Raw genomic sequence first — 12,704 nt, forward strand, 5'->3', positions numbered from 1 at the left:
ATAAATGCGTGCAAAATGCATACGTACATAAGGGTGGTTCTGATCTAAACACATAACTGCTCTGCAATGTATATAATGAACAAAAATAAAACATTCATCATTGATAGAAATAGTTTTCACAGGATTAATTTTGAGTGTTTAAAGGTGGGGTAAGAGCTTTCTGGTAACCGATGTTGATATTTCAAATAACCTAAACAAACACGCCCCTACCCCAAAAGCGTCATGCCCCTATTTTAATAGCTCCGCCCCACACATACGTGACCCAGGCAACGACTATGGCGGAATTTCAGCCGGCCGAGGGTATGATGTCATCAATAAGCGAAAGCAATGTGTGGTACTATGGTAATCCAGGTCGAATGTTCAGTGAAAAAAAACATCCCTTACATCCCAAAAACACAATCACAGTTCTCATGAACAACTCCAACAACAAACATATATTAGAAGTTTATTATCTTACTTTTCATATGCACTTTGGGAGCTGATGCTTGAAACAGACAGTGGAGATTTAGACGCTCCACATTAAAAAAATTACTTGTTGAATGTACTCAAAAAAGCAGAGTCCAGTGGTTCCACGCAACTATATTGAGTAATTTTTACAAATAACAATTTAGTTATATGAACAAAAGAAAGTCAAGTAAAGCTGATAACATTTCTTGAAGTAAATACAAACCATTTTAATTTGTCACTGTTACATAATATTTATATGTGCTGTTTACTTAATAATGTTATGTTAAATTTATAAAAGTTTATTATGTGAGGTGAACACATTTATCGATTTCATTTACTTTATTAAATTAACTACTTGCTCTACAAGTGTAAGTGGAAAACTATTAAATAACAACAAGCTTATTTTTAGAAACAAAATGCAAAAATAACTTAAAGGTCCCATGGCACAGATTTTTTATTTTATTTTATAATGTATTCTGAGGTGTACTTATATTGTTAGTATGATCATAAAATGTCATAATTTAGAAATAAAAGGCATTTTTTCTATACTGATGTTTGCCCTCTGGCTGAATGCCCTGTTTCAAGGGGTGTGTCTGCTGTGAGACTTGAGTAAAAACACCCACTGTTGTGATTGGCTGACATTTTGCATTTGAAATGAGTACTAGATCTTGTAGCGGAGGGGGCGTGGTTTAACGAGGTCTACGAGGCACGAGCCTGCAAGAGAGACGGATGGACCTGAGTTCACTTCTCATCAGTTCTCTCAGCATGTCTCAGTTCAGTGAACTGTTGTGGTTACTAGCTTAAACTTCAGGTTATTAGTTTATTTCTAGTCGGAGGGACTGTCACTCATGTCAGAAAGTTAGTAACTTTAGTAAATTATGGATCAGCGCTGACTCGAGACGCGAACTGTTTAGAACGATTCAGTCCGATTTGGTGAACTGGTTCGACCGGTTCACTAAAAATAACCAGTTCAAAAGAACGATTCGTTCGCGAACCGGACATCACTAATGGACCAGAGACGGAGCGATTGCTAACAAAGTTATATTGTAACTACTGAGTTGTGAGAGCGCTGTCAGCATGAGTTTATTTAGTTTGTATCTGAGAGTTCTGAATAAACACGAGTCCCAGTCACTTCCTCCTTATTCTACCAACTTTGTAACACATGTAATGTACCATTACAGCTGTCGAGATGAACGAGTTACGAGTAAGTGTTGATTATAGCATTATTTTTAGATATTTTCCTATCATATGAAAAGCGTCAGTGACGCGCATTGAGTACACATCACAAACAAAGACACAAAAGCGCAGTAATCGAATGTAATCTAGTTTATTGTGGGGATAGCTGGCTAGCCTAGCCCGGATACGCTCACACTTACCCCCCGTCTGCTTAATCTCGCGCCGCGCATGGCGCCTCCGCTGTGGGCCAGATGCAGTAGTGGGGGTCGGTGATGTTGAAGGCCGGTCAGTGCAGCCCGAGCTTCGGCTGCCCGAGAAAGGAACTGAAAAAAGACTTCTGTTTTCATTTGTACATCCAAACACTGAGAAACACTCGTTCACTAGCCATGATCTCTCGAGGACAAACAAATATGGCGCTCGCATGAGCGTGCCAAATTCTCTGGGCGGAGGAAAGGGAGGTAACCGTTCCTGTCATAACAGGAAAATTCAAGATCAGCTTGTCTGGGCTGTCATTTTCTCAAAGGTAGAGAAAGACAGCCAGAACTTGGTTTACACCGATCAAAATTTCTAGTCACTTGGGGACAATATCCAGTCTAGGGGAACTCATAATAATGTTGAAAAACCTCATAAAATTAAAAGTTCATGCCATGGGACCTTTAATTGAGGGAAGGAAGTCCATCCAATAAAAATGTGTATACGAGTGCCCACAGCCTAAACACAGGCACCACTCTTCTGCATAATGGTAACCACTACAAGTACAGAAACTCCTCTAAATGTCCAACATAACTGAACATAACACTAACATAAACTAACAACATCTTTCCCTTTACTGAAAAACACATAAATTACACTTAAATGCCTAAATTTACTTACAGTCCCTTGCAAAGCATGCTGGGAAATACAGATCCACTGCCCAGTTTGTTCGTTTCACTCAGCAATGTTAAGTTGACCGAACAAACACTTCAGTAAAGCTGACAATACTCATTTTTAGTAGAAACAATTCAGTAAATTTAAGTTAATTTAGTTACATGAGTTTTTTAAGTAATGTGAACAAGGATGATTTGAGTGCAACTAACAACAGTGAAAGTTAATTTTTTTGAGTGCAGGCTTATACGGTGTGGAAATGAATGGGTCTTTACCATCGCTGAAGTGAATGACAATACGATCGCAAATGGACAAACAAGCGAACATGACACAAGAGCATATTCAAGCAAAAGCCAGCATATATTAGTTCTGTGAAACAAAACACAATCAATATTACTCGCCTATCGAGAAGAAATAAAGCAACCTCGGCGTCCGATTGCAGGCCTTAGCGCTCCTTGAGTTCTCTCCAGCGCTGGAAAGCTGATACTTCTTGCCTGATCGTAAGCCTTCTTTTGTTCCTTAGACATTTTCCTAGCCTGGATGCCAGCCGAACTTAGCCCCGCCCACAACATTTTAACTCGGGGAGTTCGGTCTGGACTTGATCCGTAGAGAAGTAATTATGCCCGAACAGAAACTGTTCGGACCAATGAAATTGTCAGGGCGGGCTTTAGACAATGATGGACAGATGATAAACAGTAACGTAATCATCCACGTCATCAAAGGCGCTTGGGTTGAATTTGATCTGATCCTAAACGGAGAACTTGTTCGTATATGCATTCACCTTTACTATTTGTCTCAGAAATGATGATGGTGTTGGTAAGAACTCTGTGTATCCTTAAATTATTTTTTTACAACACCGGCAAAGATCGTTTACATTCATCTTTTTCTTCTAACATTAGGCTACTTATTCCAGCGTGCGTGCAGACAGGGTTGCCAAGTTTTTACAACAAAACCCTGCCCAATTGCTAACGTTACTCAAAACTAGCCAAAAACAAGCCCAATAGCTCTCCGGGGGGGGGGGGGGGGGGGGGGGGGGTTCTCCGGGCAAAAAAGGCATTTGGGGGGTAAAATATGTGTTATTTTGGGTGGGCTGCCTGCTAAAATTCACATTCCTGGGTCTGTATATCACATAATTGGGGTCGCTTCAACCCGCGGACTTGGCAACACAGTGCAGTTGAGTTCTGTTGACATTTGACAACTAACGTTATCCAAATTGAGGTCTTTCCTGGTTCGGTTGAAACACGCCCCATAATCACAGCCCAACGGAGCAGTATCAGACTCAAATTCTGACTAGAATTGAGTATGACGACGTCGGGCTAACATTTTCCATGTGTTTTTTATCTGCCATCTCTCTCTTTCTGACGTCGCTCGGCTAATGTCCGTCCTTCGTGTCGTGTCTTTTGAATAATGACGTGCTCTGAACGCTCTCTTCTCCCCATCATTAGTAGACACGCCCCTTACTGCTGATTGGCTACAAGTTTGTTTTGGTACTCGGCCCGAGAGACTTTTCTAAAGCAGTTTTAAAATATCACTTACCCCACCATTAAGCTTTTAAATGGTGAATTTATGATGATTACTAAAATATGTTATAGTGTTGGGTGTAGAGTAATTAATTACTGTAATTTAATTACTTTTCCCTTGAAAAAGTAAAGTAAGGGATTACTCTTAATTTTACTGTAATCTAGTTACAGTTGCTTCTGATGTAATTGCATTATATACTGTACAGACTATAGAACAATAGTGGATTTAACACTAAAATTGAACGTCTAATGTTAAAATTTTATTACATTCCTGCTGGATGTTTTTTAATGTAACCTTCTCCCTTTACATACTTTGGTCAGTTCAAGAATAATTTATGCAGTTTTGTATTATTTATTTGAAAGAAGAGCAATAAGTAATGCAATAGAAAGAGAGTAATTAGTGCAGTATTCTAATTAATGTCCCTTGTTTCTTATATAATATTTTTTTATATATATTTCACATACAGGTTGAGGACATCTTGTTAAAGGCTTTAAGAATGCAGGATGACAACGAAAGCTGAGGACCAACTGGACGAAAGACTGGTTTGAAAATACACTTGTCAACTGGCTCTGTCGAATACAAACCTCTTTATTCAACACCATATTAATAAGCATGTTATATTTTTGTATGTCACTATATAAATGAAAAACACATAAACCGAGTGTCATCATTCTGTATATTTTATGCTATTGTTTTATAAATGGAATTCATTTGTAACTGACCTCATAGTAAGCATTGTAGTCATAGTTCAACTGACTAATATTTAATAAACTTTAACTTGTTGGGCTTTCTGCGGTTTATAAAAACAACAGTGTGCTCTCTTGCATTTGAAATGTCTTGGCTTTATTTAGAAAAAAAACCCCGTAACATTAACATATGAATTCCTTGCTTTCCATGTATTAAACAGTAAATGTGCTCTAGTACCGGTATGCACTAGTATGTGTCATAGAAGAGTAAAAAACCCTGTCTCATTCTAAAAGTACATTTTATTGCCTTATTGGTTATGATTGACCTCTTGAGGTGGCTGGCCATAAACCGCCTATTAGCCAAGCAGTCACTTAACAGAGACAGGCAGGTGACAGGAAAGCTCTTCACCGCACGCTAATGACCATCCGAATAACTAAATCACAACCTCTGCATTGTCTGAGACAACAGGCAGGAAATTGTTGATGGTCTAGCTGTCTCGTCGCTGCACAATAATGGCTCCAATTATTCACACTGATGTTTCTAACAATGATAAATGTCAATGAGCCACTTTCATTTGGTTAAGCTCATCTAGTTCACACAGATTCCTCTCTGATGTGCGCTCTTCTCATTTGTCACACGAACGACCACTAATAGAAATTCAGCATACATGAGACCTCTATCAATGTGAATCTAATTGAATCCTTTATAAAGTTACTGCGGAATGCCAAATGTTAGATTTGGTGATAGTTGTGATGTATTTATGCAGATATAAACTGATGGGTTTGGTACGGGTGGCTTGACAATGATCTCAACTGGTAACGCAAACAAAATATATGAAATGTACACGTATTTATATTTACCTCTTGAGAGGGATTTTAAAACAAATCTTACATATAAAAAAAAAATACATATAGTTTGTGGAAAAATAATTATTTATATAAAAAACTTTATAATACCATGAGTAATTTGAATTTTACATACTATATGTAATTTGTAAAAAAATATTATATATATATATATATATATATATATATAGAGAGAGAGAGAGAGAGAGAGAGAGAGAGAGAGAGAGAGAGAGAGAGAGAGAGAGGGAGGTTAAATTTGCTCTCGGTTGGCTAAGGCCTTGTATTTGGGGGGGTTTTGGCTTTGAAAAATGATACAGAACCTGTTCCTAAAAAATCACCTCAAATAAAAAAATGTAGGCTATAGATTGTAAACAGATGCTACAGATGTAATCCACATTTAATATAATTGGACTAGATCAGGGGTTTTCAAACTTTATGATGCCAAGGACCCCAAAATATGACAAACCTTTATGAGGGACCCCCTTCCTAAAATCCATCTATATATTTTTATTAATGAAAAATAACTTTAAACTGTTAGATAAATAGCATGTGTGACATTATAAATACAACATATTGTTTCTAAACATAAATTGGCAATACTCAATGTTGGAAGTATAAACCTGAAGAAGAACATTTTTCAATGACAAATATTGAAAAATATTTGTATAAGCAACTCTCACAATAAATGTATGTAAACAGCGTATGTACTGTGTTAAGAATACTGCCTTACAACCCCAGTGAGCAAGATAAAGGGGACTATAGTGAAAAAAAACTCAATAAAGATACAAAGCAAACATATACAATTCTGGAAAGTATGTATACGGCAAGAAAGTAGAGAAACATTTAGAACGTTCTGTAGACTTGAACCATTTTTGCTTTGTCTTTTTATTCTCTGATAATGTCTGGGGACCCCTTAAAACCTTCTGGAGGACCCCTGGGGCTCCCCGGACCCCAGTTTGAAAACCCCTGGACTAGATTACTTTTGACCTAACTTGTTTATCACATTGATTTAAAATAATCGTCTACCATAATGATATAAAAATACAAAGAGAATAAAACATAATCCATTCTTTGTTAGCAACAAAATGAACCATGCATTAAATATTACATTTTGTCAGGGTTTCTCAGATGGGGTTTCATGATGGGATGGAAGGGTTCGTGAGTTTAAAGAACATCTATTAAGTTATTATATATCGTTAAAAACAACAACAACAAAACTAACAAACAATCAAAACAAAACAGTACGGCGAATCAATGAATTATAAATAATTTACTGCCACTGTGAAAATAACATATTTGTTAGCCTATATATTTACGCACCCACGACGTTTCTGGAACGTTAGCCAAGATTCTGAAAAATGGAACTTTACCACGACATCCTCACAAAGTTGTCATAAAGTAATGTCCCTCTGACCAAATGACGACTAACTGACGACGTCCTTACAACGTAGGCCTACTGTGTTTGCTGGGTCGCCTAATCATTTAATCAATAAAAAAGTAACTAGTCTGATTAACCAGTTATTCAAAACGCAATATTATCCAATTACAAATACTTAATTGTTTTAATCTGATTACGTAAACATAACCTACCCAGCACTGGTTGTAAAGACATTGGCCAGAGTGTGAGCGGAGAAGACGCAAACGCAACCACAAGATGGCGGCAAAATCAAGGAGAAGCGCCACAGTGAGGCCTCCGCCGCTCTGCGACTCGCACTGCGATGAATTTCTGCTGTTAGCTTGTAAGAACCGGATTATCCACGCAACTGAAAAGTAAAAATAATATTTTATTATTACACGGAACAGAGAACAATTTCTGTAATAAACAATGAATTAGTACCAAAACATCTGGGGTTATATAGCTAATACCCTATTCAATGAAAGTTTATAGAAATGAAAATTAATTTAAATTAAACATGCATTAAAAACATAATTTATGGAATATATTTTTAGTTCTTTTAGTTTAAGAACTCAAGTTTAGTATGATAGCCATATAGCATGGAAACCTCAAAAATGTACATGTACAGTTTTTTAATACAATTGCTAACATCCTTTTGTCCAATCTGTAGTCACATTTTCACACAATATACATCCAATTAACACATTTCTAAAATTCTTACATTTTCTTTTCACACAAGCTTGAAATCATGGATATTTTTGGTCTTATTAACAAATACTTAAACACAGCGGGACAGAAATGAAGACCTAATGTTCCAATCTTTAAATAAACTTTAAAGACTACTTCTGTAACAACAGCAGCAGCTCAAAAGTATTGAAAACATGTAAAAATAAAATAAAACAAATACTGAAACAACTGATTTTTAAGTAGCAGATCACTGAGAAATATAGCTGAATCCAATCTCAGTCGGAGGCATATGTTGAAGTTATTTCCATTACTTGGACATACACAGTAAAATAGGACAAATGGTCAGGACAGGAGAGAAGAAGAATGTGTGCTGGACTGTGCATCTCCGTTCTTTCCCCCTTACACATGCGGAACTTAAGCTTATTTCCACCATAGAATAGAAAATAAAAAAGGTATTGTGACTTTATATCTCACAATTCTGACTTTTCCTTCTCTCAATTCCTGATTTCTCAGAATTGAGATGTACGCTCACAATTGCGAGATAAAAAGTCACAATTACCTTGTATACATTTTTTTTTTTATTCGGTGACGGAAAAAAGCTTCCATTATAACCAACGGCCATGTCAATTTGTTGTTGATCAATGGCAGCAATTTCATGTTTTCATTTCAGTAAAATCTTCATGTAAAGCTTTTAATGATTCCAGTACCTCTGTTCCATATACGCAGAATATGTGGTATGCGTAGGACACTAACTAAGGGGGCGTCCCACCCTCTATTGGGGGCACCATCAAATTTCAACAGTGGCGGCAACTGAAGTTCTGCATAGGGGACCCATTTGACCAGAGGCTGCCCTGAGCAATTCTGTTACTTTCAATTTTTTTGTACTGTAAATTCTATAAAGGAATGAGATACTATGTTGCCAAGAATGTAGAATTGCTTACAGTAAAAGGAAACCTAATTATAAAAATAACAAACAATTTCATATAGTCTGCAGGTAGAACTGAAACATGACAAGTAATGCAGTTTTTGTAATGCTATCGACTGTTAGTGTTTGACAGTCATTGCGCTATGATTGATTATGTTCATGTTGGATAGAAAGCTATAGAGTCTTGACAATGATTCAGTTTTGAATCGGGGTTGCTGTGTTTTGATAGAGTCAGTATATAAAGGTTTTTATGTAGAAATATGGTTTTGGGGAGAAAATTCACTTAACTGAAGTGTGTTGCTGTGTTAAGAGTTTAGATAAAAGTGTTTTAGGTATTGGTAAATAAGCATGAAGAACTATTGGAGACAGGTTTTTATGAGCTTGTTTTATTATAAAATACAAAATTCATCTGTACAATGTGAAAACATACAACAAAACGTCATGGAAAGTGGCCAGCTGCATTGTACAATACTTAACAATGAATCAATCCTAGCTCTGAAAGCCATTTTAAAGGATTTTTGAATGGGACAAATGCGATTCAGTGCATTTATAATGCAAACATTATTTGATTGATATGCATTTCTCTCTTTAAATGCTTTTTTGGTTGAATTAACAGAGAAGCTTTATTGTACTCTTGATGAAAAAATAAGACGGCAGTGTACAATGAACAACTCGGGGAGGTTTATGAACCACAAACAGATGTGAAAACCACTTTCAGGACCAAACGGAGTCTGTTTTAGAAAGTTAAAGGAGATGCAAATAAGTCTCTGAGTGTCTCAGTCCAGCATCATTCTCAGTCTACCACGTCTTCCCTATAGACTGGATGTGTTCCTTAGCTTTCATTCTTAGAGAGGCGATACTTGTGTTTCGTGGGTCTACCTCTTCTAGTGAAAATTTATCCATAAACCCTGTGCACTGATACGCTGGTGGAGGGGGGCACACCGCTCCTATATGGGGCAGAGAGTGGTTGAGCGTGGATGAGCTGAGGAACTGCGGAGGGGTGTAGCTGGCTGGTACACCCTGCTGAGGGGTGATGAAGCTGGGTAGGGACTGCAGGGGAGAGCCGGAGGAAGAGATTGGTCCAGTAAGCCAGGGCTCCAACGGCATACCGCTACCCAGAGACAGAGGCCCTGATCTGGGGATGGACAGCATGGAGGACTCCTGCAGCTTGATGGAGCTCACCTCCAGTTTTTCTTGACGTCGCCACTTTGCACGGCGGTTTTGGAACCACACCTGAAATGTGACAAACTGAATTAGTTTATAACGCAAAAGCACATATTGAAAGTCCCATTGTGAGGGAAGTTCAGATGCTCTTAATATGTAAAAAGCCTTCAAATGCAATGAAAATGGTAACATCTAAATTAAATGATTTTATTTAAGTAAAAAAATATGATTCAACATCACTTAAACAATACCAATTGTTATGGGTTAAACCAGGTAGAAATAGCTCTTTAAGGTAACAATTACATGTTCAACATTGTAATAAACATTGTCATTTTATATAAAGCAAAAGTACATAATTTTAAAAATGTATTAATCTGATTCCATAATTGATATTTATGATTAAATTGTATTATATTTATATTTAACTTTTTAGGTCGATAATAGATCATAATTTGCTTGAAATTATATTTGAAACATTTTAGGACCTGATATGACATATTTTCTACTATTTACTCATTTTAAATCAGAACACAAAATTGAACATTTTAAAAAAGAAGGCCAAATTGTTCTCTGGCTTACTTTCTATATTTGCTGAACTTTCATATTAATTCGGTAGTTGATTATACAATTATTTATTATTAAATAGTTCTATTGTTTTTTATCTATTAAAATATTTAATATAAAGATATATGCATTATAAAATAAATATTGATTAAATAAATGCGCAGTTCTATTCCATTTTATTTGATTTTGTATAGGCCTATATATATATACACATAGGCCTACTTTTTATATAAAGAATTAATATATATATATATATACACTGTAAAAAAAAAATCAGGTCTCCAATTGAAAATTTTCTAGTGACTGATCACATCTAAATTTTTTAGTTGGCCAAATTGAATTTCTGTTAATTAAATTGCATCAACTCACAGAAATTCAATTTGGGCAACTGAAAAATGTAGATGTGATCGGTCACTAGAACATTTTCAATTGGAGACCTTTTTAAAACGAATAGCCTATATATAGGCCTATATATATATATATATATATATATTTTTTTTTTTACTTGAAATTGTGCTACAAATATATTTTAAATAACTGAAGGAACCAATGTTGAACATGTAAAATGAAAGGTTTTGAACGGAGTCATATAGGCTAAATAAGGTGTTCCTTTTGCTAATATGTATCGCTCTTGTTCACAGAATACAGAGATCATGAAGTCCATCGTCGGTGGCTCGCGCGCTGTGCTCACCTGTACTCGAACCTCTGGCAGGTTGACCTTGAGCGCGAGCTCCTCTCTGCTGTACACGTCAGGGTAATGCGACTTCTCAAACGCCCTCTCGAGCTCGTGCAGCTGAAATGTGGTGAACGTGGTCCGGTTCCGCCGGTGCTTTTTCTTGGGATTTTCATCATCCGATAATTTACCACCATCCGCGTCCGGTAGATCCGGACTGACCATGACAGCAGATCTACAGACACCTGTATAAAAAGAATGCAAAGTTTTCATTGAGAAGGTGTGACGTGTTAACATTTTACTTAAAATTCAGGTATTTTAATGATTTTCCTTTTTTTTTTAACAAGTCATCAAACTTTTATTCGTTAGGCTATCTATATTTAACATCGTCAGATTCGTCATATATTTAATTATATTTTCATATTTCGTTAAATAATTAAACTTTTTCTTTCTTTCTTTCTCATTTACAATTTAAATAATAATAAAAAATAAATCTCAACACGCCTAAAACCTCTCAATAAACTTTTCAGTTTGTATGAACAGCCCATTTAAATGTGCTTCACGTGAATATTATTAATTAAATGAAAATTAAAGTATAAAGTGCTGCTAAAAACGTCCAGTTTAACCCCTGAAAACGAAACTTTGCGCATCTGTTTACTCACCTTCAAAGTTCTTGGCGTTCTTAGAGTCCTTTTTGGGGGACAGCAAGAGCTCAGTGTCTTTGACTGGCTTTCCCGATCCGTAGGAAAACGCCGGGTGGAACATATTCTCTCCTTTAAATCCCAAAATGGATTCAATGCTGTGGATCCTCGTTTGGGATCCAGGACTGCGAACCAAGCGCGCGGACGGGGAGAGACGCTCTTCCATGTCTTGGGACTGTGATCCGACAAGCCTCATCGAACGTTTTGAATTGGAAAAAAACAAAGTATGAAAAGCTCAGCTAAGGATTTCCCCCCCGTTTTATGGGCTATATTTCCTATTCGACACACTCAGCAGCACATCTATTTCCAATAGTCCAGACTGTCCCAGCAGAAGCAAGTGCAACTTTCTCTAGTAGTGGTCCTGCACACACTGAGGGTGCAGTGGCCCCCAGGGGCCTTATATGGGTCACCCTCGACCGGGATTCTATTGTGCGAGTGACATCCCCTTTGACACGTCAAGAAACGTCAGATTGGCCAGAGAGAGGGATGTCGTATTGTCCCTCCTCCCAGAGATTCTTCTGGCCATAATGGCAGCTTTATAAACCGCCTTACATAAATCTTAAATAATCTTTTCCCACTCCAGATGTCTTGGTCATGATGGCCTGTAGAAATGAGAGGAACTGGGCCTGGGATTACATCTTTAAGGCCGAAACAGATCATAATTACAAGATCTCAGCACGCGCAAAATGTCATTAAAAACGTCAGTTTACGAAAAGGCTCCGTGGAAACCACGTGCGCCAAACTAGTTGTTTTATGAGTGAATAAAAATATATATTTTTAAATGACATAAATTATTTAAAAAGCTTCTTACACACTTTAAAGTATATTTAAGTTAGTTTATCACTGTCATATATAATCACACCCTCCTGAGGTGAAACGCTGAAAGTTTAGAAATTGTAGGCCTAGGCTATATATCAAAATATAAAAACATAGCCTATGTGAGAGTAACACAGTTTCCGATTTTATTTGATTGATGTTTTGAATTTAAACGATCCATTTAGGCTATATTTACCATCAAATGTTTAAAATATGCCTAGCTGAAATTATTATTTTT

General features: G+C 36.7%; 1 protein-coding gene across 1 annotated transcript; it reads right to left on the bottom strand.

The window, feature by feature from the left end:
• Positions 1-7,305: 7,305 nt before the first annotated feature.
• rx3 (retinal homeobox gene 3) lies at positions 7,306-12,022 on the bottom strand. The gene is made up of 3 exons (XM_079835472.1): positions 11,612-12,022; positions 10,968-11,194; positions 7,306-9,781 (listed from the first exon to the last, which is right to left on the bottom strand). The coding sequence occupies exons 1-3, from the start codon at positions 11,844-11,846 to the stop codon at positions 9,347-9,349; spliced, it is 897 nt and encodes a 298-aa protein (XP_079691598.1). The 5' UTR covers positions 11,847-12,022; the 3' UTR covers positions 7,306-9,346.
• Positions 12,023-12,704: the final 682 nt, after the last annotated feature.

Source organism: Gobio gobio, assembly GCF_949357685.1.
Source record: "Gobio gobio genome assembly, chromosome: 14".
NCBI lineage: Eukaryota > Metazoa > Chordata > Actinopteri > Cypriniformes > Gobionidae > Gobio > Gobio gobio.

Bases quoted from the DNA above. Each gene is read 5' to 3' on its own strand.
- rx3 (XM_079835472.1), bottom strand. From the start codon at position 11,846: ATGAGGCTTGTCGGATCACAGTCCCAAGACATGGAAGAGCGTCTCTCC. The intron at 11,195-11,611 runs GTGAGTAAACAG...CTTTTTATACAG, and splicing joins GAACGCCAAGAACTTTGAAG to GTGTCTGTAGATCTGCTGTC. The intron at 9,782-10,967 runs GTGAGCACAGCG...GTCACATTTCAG, and splicing joins TGCCAGAGGTTCGAGTACAG to GTGTGGTTCCAAAACCGCCG.